We start from the raw sequence: 17,122 nt of genomic DNA, 5'->3' as shown, positions 1-17,122 counted from the left end.
TTTTTAAAAATGGGTGCAGTGTTCCATTTTCTTGTCAGTGGGGACTTCTTGGTGGCTTTTTAAGTCTGGTAGAGAGTGGCTTATCAACTCCATCTTTTGATTCCTTATGGACTCTGGGATGGAACTTCTCAGGTCTTGGGGATATGTCCAAAGCTCTGAAAGTGGCCTTATGCTTGATCTTCATAGGATGGGAGGCACTTTGTTTCCCCAGGTGAACGCCAGTGAAAACTGGTCACCTCAGAGTGAGGGACTAGACCAAGTGTACTGAGTCTATTTAACACCCTGAGAAACTCTTAAGCCACAGGAGAGTACCTGGTGTCACTTCTCTTGATTTGACATGTGTTCCAGTCCTGGAACTGGGGCAAGAGAAGGCTCCAGAAGTCCAGGCACTGGGACATATAAATAGGGGTTCACACAAGTCCAGGGGAGGCCCCTTCTCAACACACCTGACACCCCCACTGGCAGGTCAGATGCTGGATCCAGAACTGGTGAATTCTCTCCCCCACCCTTCAACCAACTGTTTTTCTTTCTTTCATCCTGAAGTTGCTAAGGCAAGGCTTCCCAAAAGCTGGTAAGTAACTCAGGGTTTACTTTGATTTCCCATAAAGCTGCACAGCTTAGATAGATATGCTTCTGAGAGGCCCAACACATACTGGATCGTGGTTCTATAAAGATTTCTCTTTAAAGTGGATTTTTGGGCATGGTCCGTGTTATTCCATCTCAATCCAGTCTGGGGGGATTCATGAATTCAGCTAATTCCCCCATCCCAGAGGTGGGGTGTGACACTCAGGAAGAAATATATATCCAGACTGAGAATGGAAGATATTTCTGAAAAGCATCAGGGTCATGCTTACAGAAGAGGAATGGGAAAGACTGACCAGACATTTCTGAAGCAAGGAGAATGCCAAACCCAATTTCTGTGTAACACACTAGTGAAAAACCTACAGTTTATTACTGAAGAAACAGAGGATGTATATAATAGCTGTTGATTTAATCAAAGAAAATAAAAGTTCTATGTATTAGTGTCAATTGTAATGCATAAAAGGTGGACTGGAATGAAAAGGAAGGTACAGCCAATTAGGAACAGGAAAAGAAAATAGCATCTTGAAACTGGGGTGCTGTGTGGGCGGACAGCCCATGGTGATGACCCCAAGCAACAGGCTGTGACATCACCGGGTGACGGATTGTGACTGCTCAGCCCTCACTGCTCATAGTGGGGTGCGGGCAGAGCCTGGCTCAGTCTGGCTCGTTCCTGGACCCTGCTGAGCAGCTCTGCGAGGCTTGGAGGTTCTTCGAGCAAGGTTTTGGCTGTGCTGTGCTGGGTCGTGCCTGGGGCTGCTCGCAGCATCTCAGTGCCTGACCCACAGCATCGCTTCTGTTTCCCCGGCCCTGCCCAGTGCAGGCAGCTGGGACTCTACTGAGTGCACCCGCAGCAGCGGAGGTGAGTGGTGCGGGGACATGTGGGTCCCTCAGGGCAGTCCTGGGCTTGGCAGGGCTTCCTGCTGAGGACTTTCACACCCTGGGACAGCGAGTGACTGTGGCCTCTCTTCCTCTTGCAGTGAGACACCACCGCTGCAGCTCTGGTGAAGAACAGCTCGTTATCCTCAGTTCTCCCGGACAGCTGCAGCGAGAGGAACATGTCTGCAGGAGAGGAGTGGACATGTTCCATCTGTCGCGATGTGCGACAGGACATGGCCCGTGTGATCCCATGTAATCACACGTTCTGCCTGGGCTGCATCCATCGGTGGGCGACTGTGAGGGACAGCTGCCCGCTGTGCAGGACGGCCATGCGGACCATCCGGGTCTGCGTGCGGGGAGACAATCAGTTCGTGGACTGCATCGTGTCCCCGCCCGCAGTGCCGGTGCCCGTCGGCTTCATCACCAGCACCGGCCGCAGAGGTGCTGCGGCATCTGCTCCATTGCCAGCTGTGCAGAGGGATGTGGGAGCAGCAAGAGTGGGTGGCCTCCTGCCCGAGGAGTGGGCAGCACTCTTCAGGGAGAGACGTGACCTCCTCTTCCCAGTGCAGCCCTGGATACAGGACATCTTCTCCCAGATCCAGGAGCTGCCCTGGTGGCAGATCTGTGGGCTGGAGAGTGTGATCCTGGCTCTTCTGTGCCGAGTGGGGCTGAACAGGGATGCCCTGGTGTACCACGCACAGCCCACCCTGGGACCTATCACGGCAGCATTCATGGACGCGCTCATCGAAGTCATCGTGAGCCGGTGCGGCCAGGAGGCCCGGAGGCTGCTGGGCCTCGAAGATGCCAGCGCTGCCCAGGAGCAGGAGCACGAGGACGGGCCCGAAGAGCCCAGTGCTGCCCAGGAGCACGAGGATGGCCCCCCAGCCCCGTCTGGTCCCTCCACATCTCCTCAGGGGACCGTTGCCCCCAGCACCTCTCCCTCCGGCAGCTCCGCGGGTCCCGACGCGGAGGAGCTCCCCGGCACGTCCAGCGGGGCCCTCGGCAGAGGTCCCGGCGAGCCGGGTTCCGAGGCAGCCGGTCCCTCTGAGCAGGGCCGCAGCCGCGGCTCCTCCTCTCGCGGCCGGGGCAGGAATCGCTCGGCTGGGGGATCCCGGCGCCCCACCAAGAGGAGGGCCGGCAGCGCCCAGCGCGCTCCTCTGCCCTGCAAGAGGCGGCGCCACCGGCGCCTCTAAATGGGGCTTACACGGCTTAACAATAAAAGATAAAAACACACAAGCACGCGTTGTTCCAGTGTCTTGCACATAGGACTGCATCGCTGGACGGCCTGTCAGCCTGGCCGCTCAAAGCAGCGAGTGATCTGTGTCTCTGGAATTGCCAGAGGGAGGGTGTAGAAAAGGGGAGTGTGAAAGAAAGGGAAAAGGATAGGGAAAGTGAGGGAAAGGATTCAGGGAAGGGGAAGATGATGGAGAAAGGAAAAGGAAAGTGAAAGGAATCGGAAGTGGAAAGGAAAGGAGGGGGAGGGAAGGGACTGTGGGACTGCAAAGGGAAAGTGGAAGGAAGTGGAGGGGAAGGGGAAGGGGAAGGGGAAGAGGAAGGGGAAGGGGAAGGGGAAGGGGAAGGGGAAGAAGTTGCTTTCTACAGATTGTCTCCTGAAATAAAATGGCAGTGCATAGTACAAAGAACAGATTAGGCTCCGAACCATTGTAATTTAAGCAGGTGTTTTGCATTTAACATAAAAACTCAGAAAACCAAAATCAGCCTTCAACCAGTCATAGGAAATGATAAATAGCTAGAGAGTTACTACATTAAAGTGACCTTGTGTTCAAATAAATAAACTTCGGGAGCAAATAAATGAGCATAATGACTGGCAACTACTGAGTGAGTACAGTATTGGCATAAGTTATAATCCGATTTAACATGCTCTGGTCATATCTACTGTTACGTGAACTTTTTAGGCCCAATGTCTGGGCACCAAAAGGACTGCTGTGGTTTAACACAGCAGGCAGCTGAGAATTACACAGCCCTGTGAGCCTGCCCAGTGGGATGAGAGATAGAATTAGGGAAAAAGAAGAAAAAGAGATAAAACACCACAATAGGAAAGAAAAGGAAAAGGGAAAAAATAAAAATTTAAAAAAAAAAAAAAAAAAAGAAAGAAAAAAATAGGGAAAAAAAAGTGTGTCACAATGCAATCAGTCACCACCCACTGACTGATACCCATAGGATATGGAATATCCCGTTGGCTTTTTTGGGTCAGCTGTCCTGGTTCTGTCTCTTCCCAGGACCCCCAGCTCCTTGCTTACTGGGCAGCCTGAGAAGCTGAAACATGCTTGACTCTGTAAAGCACTGCTCTGCAACAGTTGAAACATTGCTGTGTTATGAACATTGTTTTCCTAATATGTCCAAAACACAGCACCATGCCAGCTACAGTGATGTGGTTTAACTCTGTCCCAGTCAAAACCAGTGTCCACCCCTTATTCCCTGTCATCTACGTCATACTCATGTCTCACTCTTCGACAACTGGGTGACCAGACTGGAAGATGAGGGGAAGGCTGTTGATGTAGTCTACCTAGATTTCAGCAAAGCCTTTGACACAGTGTCTCATGGTGTTCTCCTGGGAAACTGGCTGCCCGTGGCCTGGACAGGTCTACCCTTCTTTGGACAAGAAACTGGCTACAGGGCTGTGCCCAGTGGGTAGTGGTTAATGGAGTTAAGACCAGCTGGTGACCCATTACAAGTGGTGTCCCCCGGGGATCAGTACTGGGGCCCATCTTGTTTAATATCTTCACTGATGACCTAGATGAGGGGACTGAGTGTACCCTCAGTAAGTTTGCAGATGACACCAAGCTGGGAGGTAGTTCTGATCTGCCTGAGGGTAGGGAGGCCCTTCAGAGGGATCTGGATAAGCCGGATCACTGGGTTGATCTTGTAGGTCCTTTCCACAACCTTGTGATTGTATGGTTCTATGATTCTATGCTAAACACACTGCCAGGGGTCGGGACTAGGTCACTGTCCTTCTTAATTAACTTTTTAAAAATGGGTGCAGTGTTCCATTTTCTTGTCAGTGGGGACTTCTTGGTGGCTTTTTAAGTCTGGTAGAGAGTGGCTTATCAACTCCATCTTTTGATTCCTTATGGACTCTGGGATGGAACTTCTCAGGTCTTGGGGATATGTCCAAAGCTCTGAAAGTGGCCTTATGCTTGATCTTCATAGGATGGGAGGCACTTTGTTTCCCCAGGTGAACGCCAGTGAAAACTGGTCACCTCAGAGTGAGGGACTAGACCAAGTGTACTGAGTCTATATAACACCCTGAGAAACTCTTAAGCCACAGGAGAGTACCTGGTGTCACTTCTCTTGATTTGACATGTGTTCCAGTCCTGGAACTGGGGCAAGAGAAGGCTCCAGAAGTCCAGGCACTGGGACATATAAATAGGGGTTCACACAAGTCCAGGGGAGGCCCCTTCTCAACACACCTGACACCCCCACTGGCAGGTCAGATGCTGGATCCAGAACTGGTGAATTCTCTCCCCCACCCTTCAACCAACTGTTTTTCTTTCTTTCATCCTGAAGTTGCTAAGGCAAGGCTTCCCAAAAGCTGGTAAGTAACTCAGGGTTTACTTTGATTTCCCATAAAGCTGCACAGCTTAGATAGATATGCTTCTGAGAGGCCCAACACATACTGGATCGTGGTTCTATAAAGATTTCTCTTTAAAGTGGATTTTTGGGCATGGTCCGTGTTATTCCATCTCAATCCAGTCTGGGGGGATTCATGAATTCAGCTAATTCCCCCATCCCAGAGGTGGGGTGTGACACTCAGGAAGAAATATATATCCAGACTGAGAATGGAAGATATTTCTGAAAAGCATCAGGGTCATGCTTACAGAAGAGGAATGGGAAAGACTGACCAGACATTTCTGAAGCAAGGAGAATGCCAAACCCAATTTCTGTGTAACACACTAGTGAAAAACCTACAGTTTATTACTGAAGAAACAGAGGATGTATATAATAGCTGTTGATTTAATCAAAGAAAATAAAAGTTCTATGTATTAGTGTCAATTGTAATGCATAAAAGGTGGACTGGAATGAAAAGGAAGGTACAGCCAATTAGGAACAGGAAAAGAAAATAGCATCTTGAAACTGGGGTGCTGTGTGGGCGGACAGCCCATGGTGATGACCCCAAGCAACAGGCTGTGACATCACCGGGTGACGGATTGTGACTGCTCAGCCCTCACTGCTCATAGTGGGGTGCGGGCAGAGCCTGGCTCAGTCTGGCTCGTTCCTGGACCCTGCTGAGCAGCTCTGCGAGGCTTGGAGGTTCTTCGAGCAAGGTTTTGGCTGTGCTGTGCTGGGTCGTGCCTGGGGCTGCTCGCAGCATCTCAGTGCCTGACCCACAGCATCGCTTCTGTTTCCCCGGCCCTGCCCAGTGCAGGCAGCTGGGACTCTACTGAGTGCACCCGCAGCAGCGGAGGTGAGTGGTGCGGGGACATGTGGGTCCCTCAGGGCAGTCCTGGGCTTGGCAGGGCTTCCTGCTGAGGACTTTCACACCCTGGGACAGCGAGTGACTGTGGCCTCTCTTCCTCTTGCAGTGAGACACCACCGCTGCAGCTCTGGTGAAGAACAGCTCGTTATCCTCAGTTCTCCCGGACAGCTGCAGCGAGAGGAACATGTCTGCAGGAGAAGAGTGGACATGTTCCATCTGTCGCGATGTGCGACAGGACATGGCCCGTGTGATCCCATGTAATCACACGTTCTGCCTGGGCTGCATCCATCGGTGGGCGACTGTGAGGGACAGCTGCCCGCTGTGCAGGACGGCCATGCGGACCATCCGGGTCTGCGTGCGGGGAGACAATCAGTTCGTGGACTGCATCGTGTCCCCGCCCGCAGTGCCGGTGCCCGTCGGCTTCATCACCAGCACCGGCCGCAGAGGTGCTGCGGCATCTGCTCCATTGCCAGCTGTGCAGAGGGATGTGGGAGCAGCGAGAGTGGGTGGCCTCCTGCCCGAGGAGTGGGCAGCACTCTTCAGGGAGAGACGTGACCTCCTCTTCCCAGTGCAGCCCTGGATACAGGACATCTTCTCCCAGATCCAGGAGCTGCCCTGGTGGCAGATCTGTGGGCTGGAGAGTGTGATCCTGGCTCTTCTGTGCCGAGTGGGGCTGAACAGGGATGCCCTGGTGTACCACGCACAGCCCACCCTGGGACCTATCACGGCAGCATTCATGGACGCGCTCATCGAAGTCATCGTGAGCCGGTGCGGCCAGGAGGCCCGGAGGCTGCTGGGCCTCGAAGATGCCAGCGCTGCCCAGGAGCAGGAGCACGAGGACGGGCCCGAAGAGCCCAGTGCTGCCCAGGAGCACGAGGATGGCCCCCCAGCCCCGTCTGGTCCCTCCACATCTCCTCAGGGGACCGTTGCCCCCAGCACCTCTCCCTCCGGCAGCTCCGCGGGTCCCGACGCGGAGGAGCTCCCCGGCACGTCCAGCGGGGCCCTCGGCAGAGGTCCCGGCGAGCCGGGTTCCGAGGCAGCCGGTCCCTCTGAGCAGGGCCGCAGCCGCGGCTCCTCCTCTCGCGGCCGGGGCAGGAATCGCTCGGCTGGGGGATCCCGGCGCCCCACCAAGAGGAGGGCCGGCAGCGCCCAGCGCGCTCCTCTGCCCTGCAAGAGGCGGCGCCACCGGCGCCTCTAAATGGGGCTTACACGGCTTAACAATAAAAGATAAAAACACACAAGCACGCGTTGTTCCAGTGTCTTGCACATAGGACTGCATCGCTGGACGGCCTGTCAGCCTGGCCGCTCAAAGCAGCGAGTGATCTGTGTCTCTGGAATTGCCAGAGGGAGGGTGTAGAAAAGGGGAGTGTGAAAGAAAGGGAAAAGGATAGGGAAAGTGAGGGAAAGGATTCAGGGAAGGGGAAGATAATGGAGAAAGGAAAAGGAAAGTGAAAGGAATCGGAAGTGGAAAGGAAAGGAGGGGGAGGGAAGGGACTGTGGAACTGCAAAGGGAAAGTGGAAGGAAGTGGAGGGGAAGGGGAAGAGGAAGGGGAAGGGGAAGGGGAAGGGGAAGAAGTTGCTTTCTACAGATTGTCTCCTGAAATAAAATGGCAGTGCATAGTACAAAGAACAGATTAGGCTCCGAACCATTGTAATTTAAGCAGGTGTTTTGCATTTAACATAAAAACTCAGAAAACCAAAATCAGCCTTCAACCAGTCATAGGAAATGATAAATAGCTAGAGAGTTACTACATTAAAGTGACCTTGTGTTCAAATAAATAAACTTCGGGAGCAAATAAATGAGCATAATGACTGGCAACTACTGAGTGAGTACAGTATTGGCATAAGTTATAATCCGATTTAACATGCTCTGGTCATATCTACTGTTACGTGAACTTTTTAGGCCCAATGTCTGGGCACCAAAAGGACTGCTGTGGTTTAACACAGCAGGCAGCTGAGAATTACACAGCCCTGTGAGCCTGCCCAGTGGGATGAGAGATAGAATTAGGGAAAAAGAAGAAAAAGAGATAAAACACCACAATAGGAAAGAAAAGGAAAAGGGAAAAAATAAAAATTTAAAAAAAAAAAAAAAAAAAGAAAGAAAAAAATAGGGAAAAAAAAGTGTGTCACAATGCAATCAGTCACCACCCACTGACTGATACCCATAGGATATGGAATATCCCGTTGGCTTTTTTGGGTCACCTGTCCTGGTTCTGTCTCTTCCCAGGACCCCCAGCTCCTTGCTTACTGGGCAGCCTGAGAAGCTGAAACATGCTTGACTCTGTAAAGCACTGCTCTGCAACAGTTGAAACATTGCTGTGTTATGAACATTGTTTTCCTAATATGTCCAAAACATAGCACCATGCCAGCTACAGTGATGTGGTTTAACTCTGTCCCTGTCAAAACCAGTGTCCACCCCTTATTCCCTGTCATCTACGTCATACTCATGTCTCACTCTTCGACAACTGGGTGACCAGAAGATGAGGGGAAGGCTGTTGATGTAGTCTACCTAGATTTCAGCAAAGCCTTTGACACAGTGTCTCATGGTGTTCTCCTGGGAAACTGGCTGCCCGTGGCCTGGACAGGTCTACCCTTCTTTGGACAAGAAACTGGCTACAGGGCTGTGCCCAGTGGGTAGTGGTTAATGGAGTTAAGACCAGCTGGTGACCCATTACAAGTGGTGTCCCCCGGGGATCAGTACTGGGGCCCATCTTGTTTAATATCTTCACTGATGACCTAGATGAGGGGACTGAGTGTACCCTCAGTAAGTTTGCAGATGACTCCAAGCTGGGAGGTAGTTCTGATCTGCCTGAGGGTAGGGAGGCCCTTCAGAGGGATCTGGATAAGCCGGATCACTGGGTTGATCTTGTAGGTCCTTTCCACAACCTTGTGATTGTATGGTTCTATGATTCTATGCTAAACACACTGCCAGGGGTCGGGACTAGGTCACTGTCCTTCTTAATTAACTTTTTAAAAATGGGTGCAGTGTTCCATTTTCTTGTCAGTGGGGACTTCTTGGTGGCTTTTTAAGTCTGGTAGAGAGTGGCTTATCAACTCCATCTTTTGATTCCTTATGGACTCTGGGATGGAACTTCTCAGGTCTTGGGGATATGTCCAAAGCTCTGAAAGTGGCCTTATGCTTGATCTTCATAGGATGGGAGGCACTTTGTTTCCCCAGGTGAACGCCAGTGAAAACTGGTCACCTCAGAGTGAGGGACTAGACCAAGTGTACTGAGTCTATTTAACACCCTGAGAAACTCTTAAGCCACAGGAGAGTACCTGGTGTCACTTCTCTTGATTTGACATGTGTTCCAGTCCTGGAACTGGGGCAAGAGAAGGCTCCAGAAGTCCAGGCACTGGGACATATAAATAGGGGTTCACACAAGTCCAGGGGAGGCCCCTTCTCAACACACCTGACACCCCCACTGGCAGGTCAGATGCTGGATCCAGAACTGGTGAATTCTCTCCCCCACCCTTCAACCAACTGTTTTTCTTTCTTTCATCCTGAAGTTGCTAAGGCAAGGCTTCCCAAAAGCTGGTAAGTAACTCAGGGTTTACTTTGATTTCCCATAAAGCTGCACAGCTTAGATAGATATGCTTCTGAGAGGCCCAACACATACTGGATCGTGGTTCTATAAAGATTTCTCTTTAAAGTGGATTTTTGGGCATGGTCCGTGTTATTCCATCTCAATCCAGTCTGGGGGGATTCATGAATTCAGCTAATTCCCCCATCCCAGAGGTGGGGTGTGACACTCAGGAAGAAATATATATCCAGACTGAGAATGGAAGATATTTCTGAAAAGCATCAGGGTCATGCTTACAGAAGAGGAATGGGAAAGACTGACCAGACATTTCTGAAGCAAGGAGAATGCCAAACCCAATTTCTGTGTAACACACTAGTGAAAAACCTACAGTTTATTACTGAAGAAACAGAGGATGTATATAATAGCTGTTGATTTAATCAAAGAAAATAAAAGTTCTATGTATTAGTGTCAATTGTAATGCATAAAAGGTGGACTGGAATGAAAAGGAAGGTACAGCCAATTAGGAACAGGAAAAGAAAATAGCATCTTGAAACTGGGGTGCTGTGTGGGCGGACAGCCCATGGTGATGACCCCAAGCAACAGGCTGTGACATCACCGGGTGACGGATTGTGACTGCTCAGCCCTCACTGCTCATAGTGGGGTGCGGGCAGAGCCTGGCTCAGTCTGGCTCGTTCCTGGACCCTGCTGAGCAGCTCTGCGAGGCTTGGAGGTTCTTCGAGCAAGGTTTTGGCTGTGCTGTGCTGGGTCGTGCCTGGGGCTGCTCGCAGCATCTCAGTGCCTGACCCACAGCATCGCTTCTGTTTCCCCGGCCCTGCCCAGTGCAGGCAGCTGGGACTCTACTGAGTGCACCCGCAGCAGCGGAGGTGAGTGGTGCGGGGACATGTGGGTCCCTCAGGGCAGTCCTGGGCTTGGCAGGGCTTCCTGCTGAGGACTTTCACACCCTGGGACAGCGAGTGACTGTGGCCTCTCTTCCTCTTGCAGTGAGACACCACCGCTGCAGCTCTGGTGAAGAACAGCTCGTTATCCTCAGTTCTCCCGGACAGCTGCAGCGAGAGGAACATGTCTGCAGGAGAGGAGTGGACATGTTCCATCTGTCGCGATGTGCGACAGGACATGGCCCGTGTGATCCCATGTAATCACACGTTCTGCCTGGGCTGCATCCATCGGTGGGCGACTGTGAGGGACAGCTGCCCGCTGTGCAGGACGGCCATGCGGACCATCCGGGTCTGCGTGCGGGGAGACAATCAGTTCGTGGACTGCATCGTGTCCCCGCCCGCAGTGCCGGTGCCCGTCGGCTTCATCACCAGCACCGGCCGCAGAGGTGCTGCGGCATCTGCTCCATTGCCAGCTGTGCAGAGGGATGTGGGAGCAGCAAGAGTGGGTGGCCTCCTGCCCGAGGAGTGGGCAGCACTCTTCAGGGAGAGACGTGACCTCCTCTTCCCAGTGCAGCCCTGGATACAGGACATCTTCTCCCAGATCCAGGAGCTGCCCTGGTGGCAGATCTGTGGGCTGGAGAGTGTGATCCTGGCTCTTCTGTGCCGAGTGGGGCTGAACAGGGATGCCCTGGTGTACCACGCACAGCCCACCCTGGGACCTATCACGGCAGCATTCATGGACGCGCTCATCGAAGTCATCGTGAGCCGGTGCGGCCAGGAGGCCCGGAGGCTGCTGGGCCTCGAAGATGCCAGCGCTGCCCAGGAGCAGGAGCACGAGGACGGGCCCGAAGAGCCCAGTGCTGCCCAGGAGCACGAGGATGGCCCCCCAGCCCCGTCTGGTCCCTCCACATCTCCTCAGGGGACCGTTGCCCCCAGCACCTCTCCCTCCGGCAGCTCCGCGGGTCCCGACGCGGAGGAGCTCCCCGGCACGTCCAGCGGGGCCCTCGGCAGAGGTCCCGGCGAGCCGGGTTCCGAGGCAGCCGGTCCCTCTGAGCAGGGCCGCAGCCGCGGCTCCTCCTCTCGCGGCCGGGGCAGGAATCGCTCGGCTGGGGGATCCCGGCGCCCCACCAAGAGGAGGGCCGGCAGCGCCCAGCGCGCTCCTCTGCCCTGCAAGAGGCGGCGCCACCGGCGCCTCTAAATGGGGCTTACACGGCTTAACAATAAAAGATAAAAACACACAAGCACGCGTTGTTCCAGTGTCTTGCACATAGGACTGCATCGCTGGACGGCCTGTCAGCCTGGCCGCTCAAAGCAGCGAGTGATCTGTGTCTCTGGAATTGCCAGAGTGAGGGTGTAGAAAAGGGGAGTGTGAAAGAAAGGGAAAAGGATAGGGAAAGTGAGGGAAAGGATTCAGGGAAGGGGAAGATAATGGAGAAAGGAAAAGGAAAGTGAAAGGAATCGGAAGTGGAAAGGAAAGGAGGGGGAGGGAAGGGACTGTGGAACTGCAAAGGGAAAGTGGAAGGAAGTGGAGGGGAAGGGGAAGAGGAAGGGGAAGGGGAAGGGGAAGGGGAAGGGGAAGGGGAAGAAGTTGCTTTCTACAGATTGTCTCCTGAAATAAAATGGCAGTGCATAGTACAAAGAACAGATTAGGCTCCGAACCATTGTAATTTAAGCAGGTGTTTTGCATTTAACATAAAAACTCAGAAAACCAAAATCAGCCTTCAACCAGTCATAGGAAATGATAAATAGCTAGAGAGTTACTACATTAAAGTGACCTTGTGTTCAAATAAATAAACTTCGGGAGCAAATAAATGAGCATAATGACTGGCAACTACTGAGTGAGTACAGTATTGGCATAAGTTATAATCCGATTTAACATGCTCTGGTCATATCTACTGTTACGTGAACTCTTTAGGCCCAATGTCTGGGCACCAAAAGGACTGCTGTGGTTTAACACAGCAGGCAGCTGAGAATTACACAGGCATCTGCTCCACCCTCTGCACCAGCGTCCCCTGAGCCCATGGCCGCGGAGCCGGAGAGAGTGGGCGGCCTCCCTCCAGAGGTCTGGGCTGCGCTGTTCAGGGTCAGACGAGACATCCTCGACCCGGTGCTGCCCTGGATTGAGCAGGAGCTCCGTCGCAACGGGGAGCTGCGCTGGTGGAAGATCAACTGGCTGAGGAGCGTGATCCTGGCGTTCCTGTGCCAGGTGGGGCCGGACAGGGACACCCTGGTGCAGTGCGTAGAGCACGCCCTGGGACCCATCACCGCACCGCTCATCGACGGCCTCGTCAGAACCATCGAGAGCCGGTGCGGCCAGGAGGCCTGGAGGATGCTGGGCCTCGAAGACCCCGGCGCTGCCCAGGAGCAGGAGAACGGCTCTGAAGACCCCGGCGCTGCCCCGGAGTACGAGGACGGCCCCGCTGCCCCGTCCGGTCCCGTCTCCTCCCCGCAGGATCCCGCCGCCCCCAGCGCCGCGCCCTCCGGCAGCTCCGGGGGTCCCGACGCGGAGGAGCTCCCCGGCACGTCCAGCGGGGCCCTCGGCACAGGATCCCGGCGCCCCACCAAGAGGAGGGCCGGCAGCGCCCAGCGCGCTCCTCCGCCCCGCAAGAGGCGGCGCCCCCGGTGCCACTAGCCGGGCTGTCACTGCTTTTAGTAGAATAAAAGATAGACAAAAACACACAAGCACGTGTCGTTCTCAGTGTTTGTCCTTTCAGACCTTCACGAACACATGCACACACCTCACACATAAGAGTCAGTGTTGGCTCAGCACGAGTTGTGGAAGTGCCACCATTAAAGACTTCTCCTGGGCCATGTGCAGGGTGTGAGCTGCATAGCCACTGTGATTGGGATCCTCAGAGCAGTGGATGAAGGCAGCGAAAACACTGGCCGGTGGAGATATTTTCAATAGCAGCCTATCTATGCACTCAGGCAGAACGCTCATTAGTTCCCAGTTCACACGGCTTGTTTAACTGCAGAACATGTTTCACACTGCCAAGCTGTTATCTCTACATCTACACCTGTGATAGAGACAGCAGGCCCACTATCCCAACCACCCAAAAAGCAGGGAAAGGTTGTGAGGGAACAAAAGGAAACAAGAGGGAAAGAAACAGTGGCAACCATCTGAGGTGGAAAACAAACATTATTCATTAATTATAGTAGTAAAAATATGAGTTAATTGGGATTGAAGCTAAAACCTCAAATATAAGAGAGAGTTTCTGAAAACTGAGGTTCTTACTCTGATCTGCCAGGGAGCAAAGAGAAACGTGCTCATGACTTCCAGTCAATTCTATCCTTCACACCGACCGGAAAACTGGATAAGTGGTCCAAGGCAAAATATATGAGTTCCAATGGAGCCAAGTGTCAGGTCCTGCATTTTGGTCACAGAAACCTCAGGCAACACTACAGGCTTGTAGATGAGTGGCCGGAAAGCTGCCTGATGGAAAGAGACCTGAGTGTACTGTTGGACAGTCAGTTGAATATGAGCCAGCAGTGTGCCCAGGTGGCCAAGAAGGCCAATGGCATCCTGGCTTGTATCAGGATTGGTGTGGTGAGCAGGACTAGAAAAGTCATCCTGCCCCTGTACTCGGCATTGGTGAGGCCTCACCTCCAGTACTGTGTTCAGTTTTGGGCACCTCAGTACAGAAAGGACATGGAGGTGCTGGAGCAGGTCCAAAGAAGAGCAACATGAAGGATTTGTGAAGGGGCTGGAAAATATGCCCCCTGAGGAGTGAGGAAAGGATCTGGGGCTATTTAGCCTGGGGAAGAGGAGACTGAGAGGAGACCTTAATGCTCTCTTCAAATACCTTAATGGTGCTTACAGCAAGAGTGGGGTTGTCTCTTCTTACTGGTGACAGGACAAAGGGAAATGGCCTCAAGTTGCAGCAGGGGAGGTTTAGGTTGGATATCAGGAAAAATGTCTTTACAGAAAGGGCTGTTAAGCACTGGAATAAGCTCCCCAGGGAGGTGGTTGAGTCACCATCCCTGGATGTGTTTAAAAACCATTTGGATGTGGTGCTCAGGGACATGATTTAGTGGAGGATTCTCAGAGTTAGGGTAGTGTGGTTAGGTTGTGGTTGGACTTGGTGATCTTTAGGGTCTTTTCCAACCCAAACTATTTTATGTTTACATGATTCTATGATCCTTTGCTTTTATTTGCTTTGCTTAAATTCACCTTCAGCATTATACCAAAAAAAAAAAAAAAAAAAAAAAGTAAGAATGCTCGCAATGAGATATTCCACTTATGCAAGAAATATATCATTTAGGAGAAAATTTTCTTCAGAGGGCAGTGAGGCCCTGTCACAGCTGCCGAGAAAAGCTGTGGATGTGCATCTCTGGAGACAATCAGGGCCAGGTTGGATGGGAGCCCTCAGCATCATCTGGGGGTGGCAACATACCTATGGCAGGGGGTTGGAGCTGGATGGACTCTCAGTCGTCTTCCAACTGAAACCATTCTGTCATTGTGTGATTCTATGATCAAACACAGATCACTAATCTGATACAGATTTGCTATGCAACTCTATGTATATAAAGAGGACAAAACCTATTGAAACAATTCACTTTTAAAAATAAATTTCACTTATTTTCATTTAAACTTACAAAGTTTTCTCGGTTTTCTCAAGATCAGTATGTACTACTTATTTTCTGCAATGTTTTGTAGTTTTTCTTTCCTTTTTCTCCTTAAATCTTCTAGCACTCAAGGGAATCCATAAAATTTAGCAGTTCAAGTTGACTCTTTCCATTCTGAATTATCCATTTCTGCCTCCTCCAGATTCCAATTTACATTTCAAGAGTCTTGGTGTCTGGCATGGAATTAAGTAGGTTTTCCTCTTTAATTTAAATGTTGTGTATTCTGTTCCAAACACTACTATTTTCAGGACAGATCCATGCATCAAAACCTCACAACAACAAGAATATAAAATTGCCTGAGGATGACTATTTCTAGGACACATTGAAGCGTTAAATTTCTTCATTACGTTGAGAAAATGAAATTGCCTTGGAACCTAGCATTTAACTATTTTTAAATCCATTCTGTTGAGGTGATATACAGTAATCCCCTTTTCTCTACTACAAGTGAACTGCATTAATTAATTTTCGGTCCCCTAATTAGATATATTTCATTCTTGGCAACATCAAAATGGTTGTTGATTTTTAGTTCTTCTTTTCTCTTAAATGAACACATTTAAAGCATAGGTCTCCACTTGCACTGATTCTTAGAACTCCCCAAACCATACATTTCTTACATATATTCTGAATAAGTATGCCACAATTGAAATTCTTTAAAATCAATTGGAATCTCTCCACTCATTGTAGTTGAGCTTCATGTTGTTTCAAACATAGCAGGCTTGCCTTGGGAGATTCATAAGACTTCCATGGAGAAGTACAGAAGAATGACTACAGGAATCTTTATTTCTTTAATTTGCAAGTAAAAGATCATAGAATCATAGAATATCTTGATTTTAAGGGCTTTATAAGGATCATGGAGTTTAACTCCTAGCTCCATAGAAGGCTACCTAAAAAACAGAACGTAACATGTCTCTCTTCACAGTCACAAATGAATTCCAATAACCACAAAGGACCTTTAGCACTGACAACTTTCAGAAGCCCAGAGAAGTGCAAACACTCATGACACAAGTACATTGTATCAAAAGGACTGAAAAATGATGTAGAAAAAAAAAAAAAAAAAAAAAGAGTGCACAGAAGGAATAAATAATACAATAAAATTAGTTTTTGTAGCAAAACTGCTTTAAGTAGCTTAAGAAAAATCTAAAAAAAAAAAATCAAAAATCAAAATACTGAAACTGTTTTGGAAATTTTTATATCTATTAATAGAAGGAGAACAGGTGTTACCACTCAAGACTGAGATTTTAAATCAAACATTTTAAAGGATTTTTGCTATAACAGTAACCATAGCACAAGATGCAGGCATGGCAATGTAAACATGATCTTGAAAACAGTGACCAGAGCCAGGTAGCAAGACCTGCTGCAAAAGTAATGTTTCCTCTTTTATGATTTCAGGCCACGACACTAGAGGCAGATGTTGGTGGTATGGCAGTAGAGGCTGAACCTTCCCACCAATACATTCCACTTTGTTGCTGTGGGACAGATGGCAGCAGAGGGACAGTCTGACAAAGCGGGTCTGACATGAAAGTGAATATGAAGCAAGGGTGTTCCATTGAATTCCTCCATGTAAACAAAATTGCAACCACTTTCTAAAAGGTGTAGGAAGTGCAAGGTGAAGTTTCAAGAATAATTTGAGAATTCTAGTTTAAATAACTGCAGAAGTGACTTTTCACTAGACCTGGAAATCCAGAATCTTCAAAAGATGTAGTTGCTTTGGGTGTTCTTTGTACTTTTAGTACTTACAGTTCTCTGCTTCTATCTGAACTTCAAAACACTTTTCTTACTTTATCACTCATAGTCTCTCCAAGATCCTCACTGGTGCTTTCAAATCAGCTCTGAAAAAAAACAACGGATTCCAACAGTAAAAAATGCCATTTAGCCAGTTCTCCTCCAAACAGAGGTGTGGGAAAACACATTTCTTCAAGCTTTCTCAAAACTGCAAGTGTGCAGAAGTGTGTGCCTCCATACGTCCCATCACTGCTTCACACATCAACATTTTTTGAGAGTAGTGTGCAGCTCAGCTCAGTGTAAGTATCTTTTCCCAGAAACAGCCATATCCTACAAACATTAGCTGGACAGGTGGTACCTGGCAGGCCACGCTCTTAGCTGTGTGGTTTATGCAAGGTAAGTTTCTAGTGGCAATAAACTTGAAGAGAAAGACTTTTCCTTATTAGAAGATGTCACCT

General features: G+C 50.3%; 3 protein-coding genes and 1 long non-coding RNA gene across 8 annotated transcripts in view; 3 read left to right on the top strand and 1 right to left on the bottom strand.

The window, feature by feature from the left end:
- The first annotated feature begins 1,286 nt into the window (after window positions 1-1,286).
- LOC146753780 (uncharacterized) lies at window positions 1,287-2,694 on the top strand. The gene is made up of 2 exons (XM_085528142.1): window positions 1,287-1,441; window positions 1,560-2,694. The coding sequence occupies exon 2, from the start codon at window positions 1,638-1,640 to the stop codon at window positions 2,649-2,651; it is 1,014 nt and encodes a 337-aa protein (XP_085384268.1). The 5' UTR covers window positions 1,287-1,441; window positions 1,560-1,637; the 3' UTR covers window positions 2,652-2,694.
- Window positions 2,695-5,729: 3,035 nt separating this feature from the next.
- LOC146753779 (uncharacterized) lies at window positions 5,730-7,137 on the top strand. Its single transcript, XM_085530414.1, has 2 exons — window positions 5,730-5,884; window positions 6,003-7,137. The coding sequence occupies exon 2, from the start codon at window positions 6,081-6,083 to the stop codon at window positions 7,092-7,094; it is 1,014 nt and encodes a 337-aa protein (XP_085386540.1). The 5' UTR covers window positions 5,730-5,884; window positions 6,003-6,080; the 3' UTR covers window positions 7,095-7,137.
- Window positions 7,138-10,149: 3,012 nt separating this feature from the next.
- On the top strand, window positions 10,150-12,318 carry LOC146753778 (uncharacterized). The gene is made up of 2 exons (XM_085530415.1): window positions 10,150-10,304; window positions 10,423-12,318. Exon 2 carries the CDS (start codon window positions 10,501-10,503, stop codon window positions 11,512-11,514), a length of 1,014 nt encoding a protein of 337 aa, XP_085386541.1. The 5' UTR covers window positions 10,150-10,304; window positions 10,423-10,500; the 3' UTR covers window positions 11,515-12,318.
- A 1,249-nt stretch (window positions 12,319-13,567) lies between these two features.
- Window positions 13,568-17,122, bottom strand: part of LOC107306511 (uncharacterized) — a 70,979-nt gene continuing 67,424 nt past the window's right edge. For all 5 annotated transcript variants that reach the window (XR_014939897.1, XR_004305604.2, XR_001552169.3 and 2 more), the window contains one exon: window positions 13,568-16,771. This is a non-coding gene — a long non-coding RNA (uncharacterized LOC107306511). The remainder of the gene's footprint in view (window positions 16,772-17,122) is intronic.

Source organism: Coturnix japonica, chromosome Z (genome assembly GCF_054131305.1).
Source record: "Coturnix japonica strain WE chromosome Z, WE-NBRP24, whole genome shotgun sequence".
NCBI lineage: Eukaryota > Metazoa > Chordata > Aves > Galliformes > Phasianidae > Coturnix > Coturnix japonica.
The sequence above is the reverse complement of the archived record's forward strand: the minus strand, read 5'-3'. Positions and strand labels throughout refer to the sequence as shown.

Bases quoted from the DNA above. Each gene is read 5' to 3' on its own strand.
- LOC146753780 (XM_085528142.1), top strand. From the start codon at position 1,638: ATGTCTGCAGGAGAGGAGTGGACATGTTCCATCTGTCGCGATGTGCGA.
- LOC146753779 (XM_085530414.1), top strand. From the start codon at position 6,081: ATGTCTGCAGGAGAAGAGTGGACATGTTCCATCTGTCGCGATGTGCGA.
- LOC146753778 (XM_085530415.1), top strand. From the start codon at position 10,501: ATGTCTGCAGGAGAGGAGTGGACATGTTCCATCTGTCGCGATGTGCGA.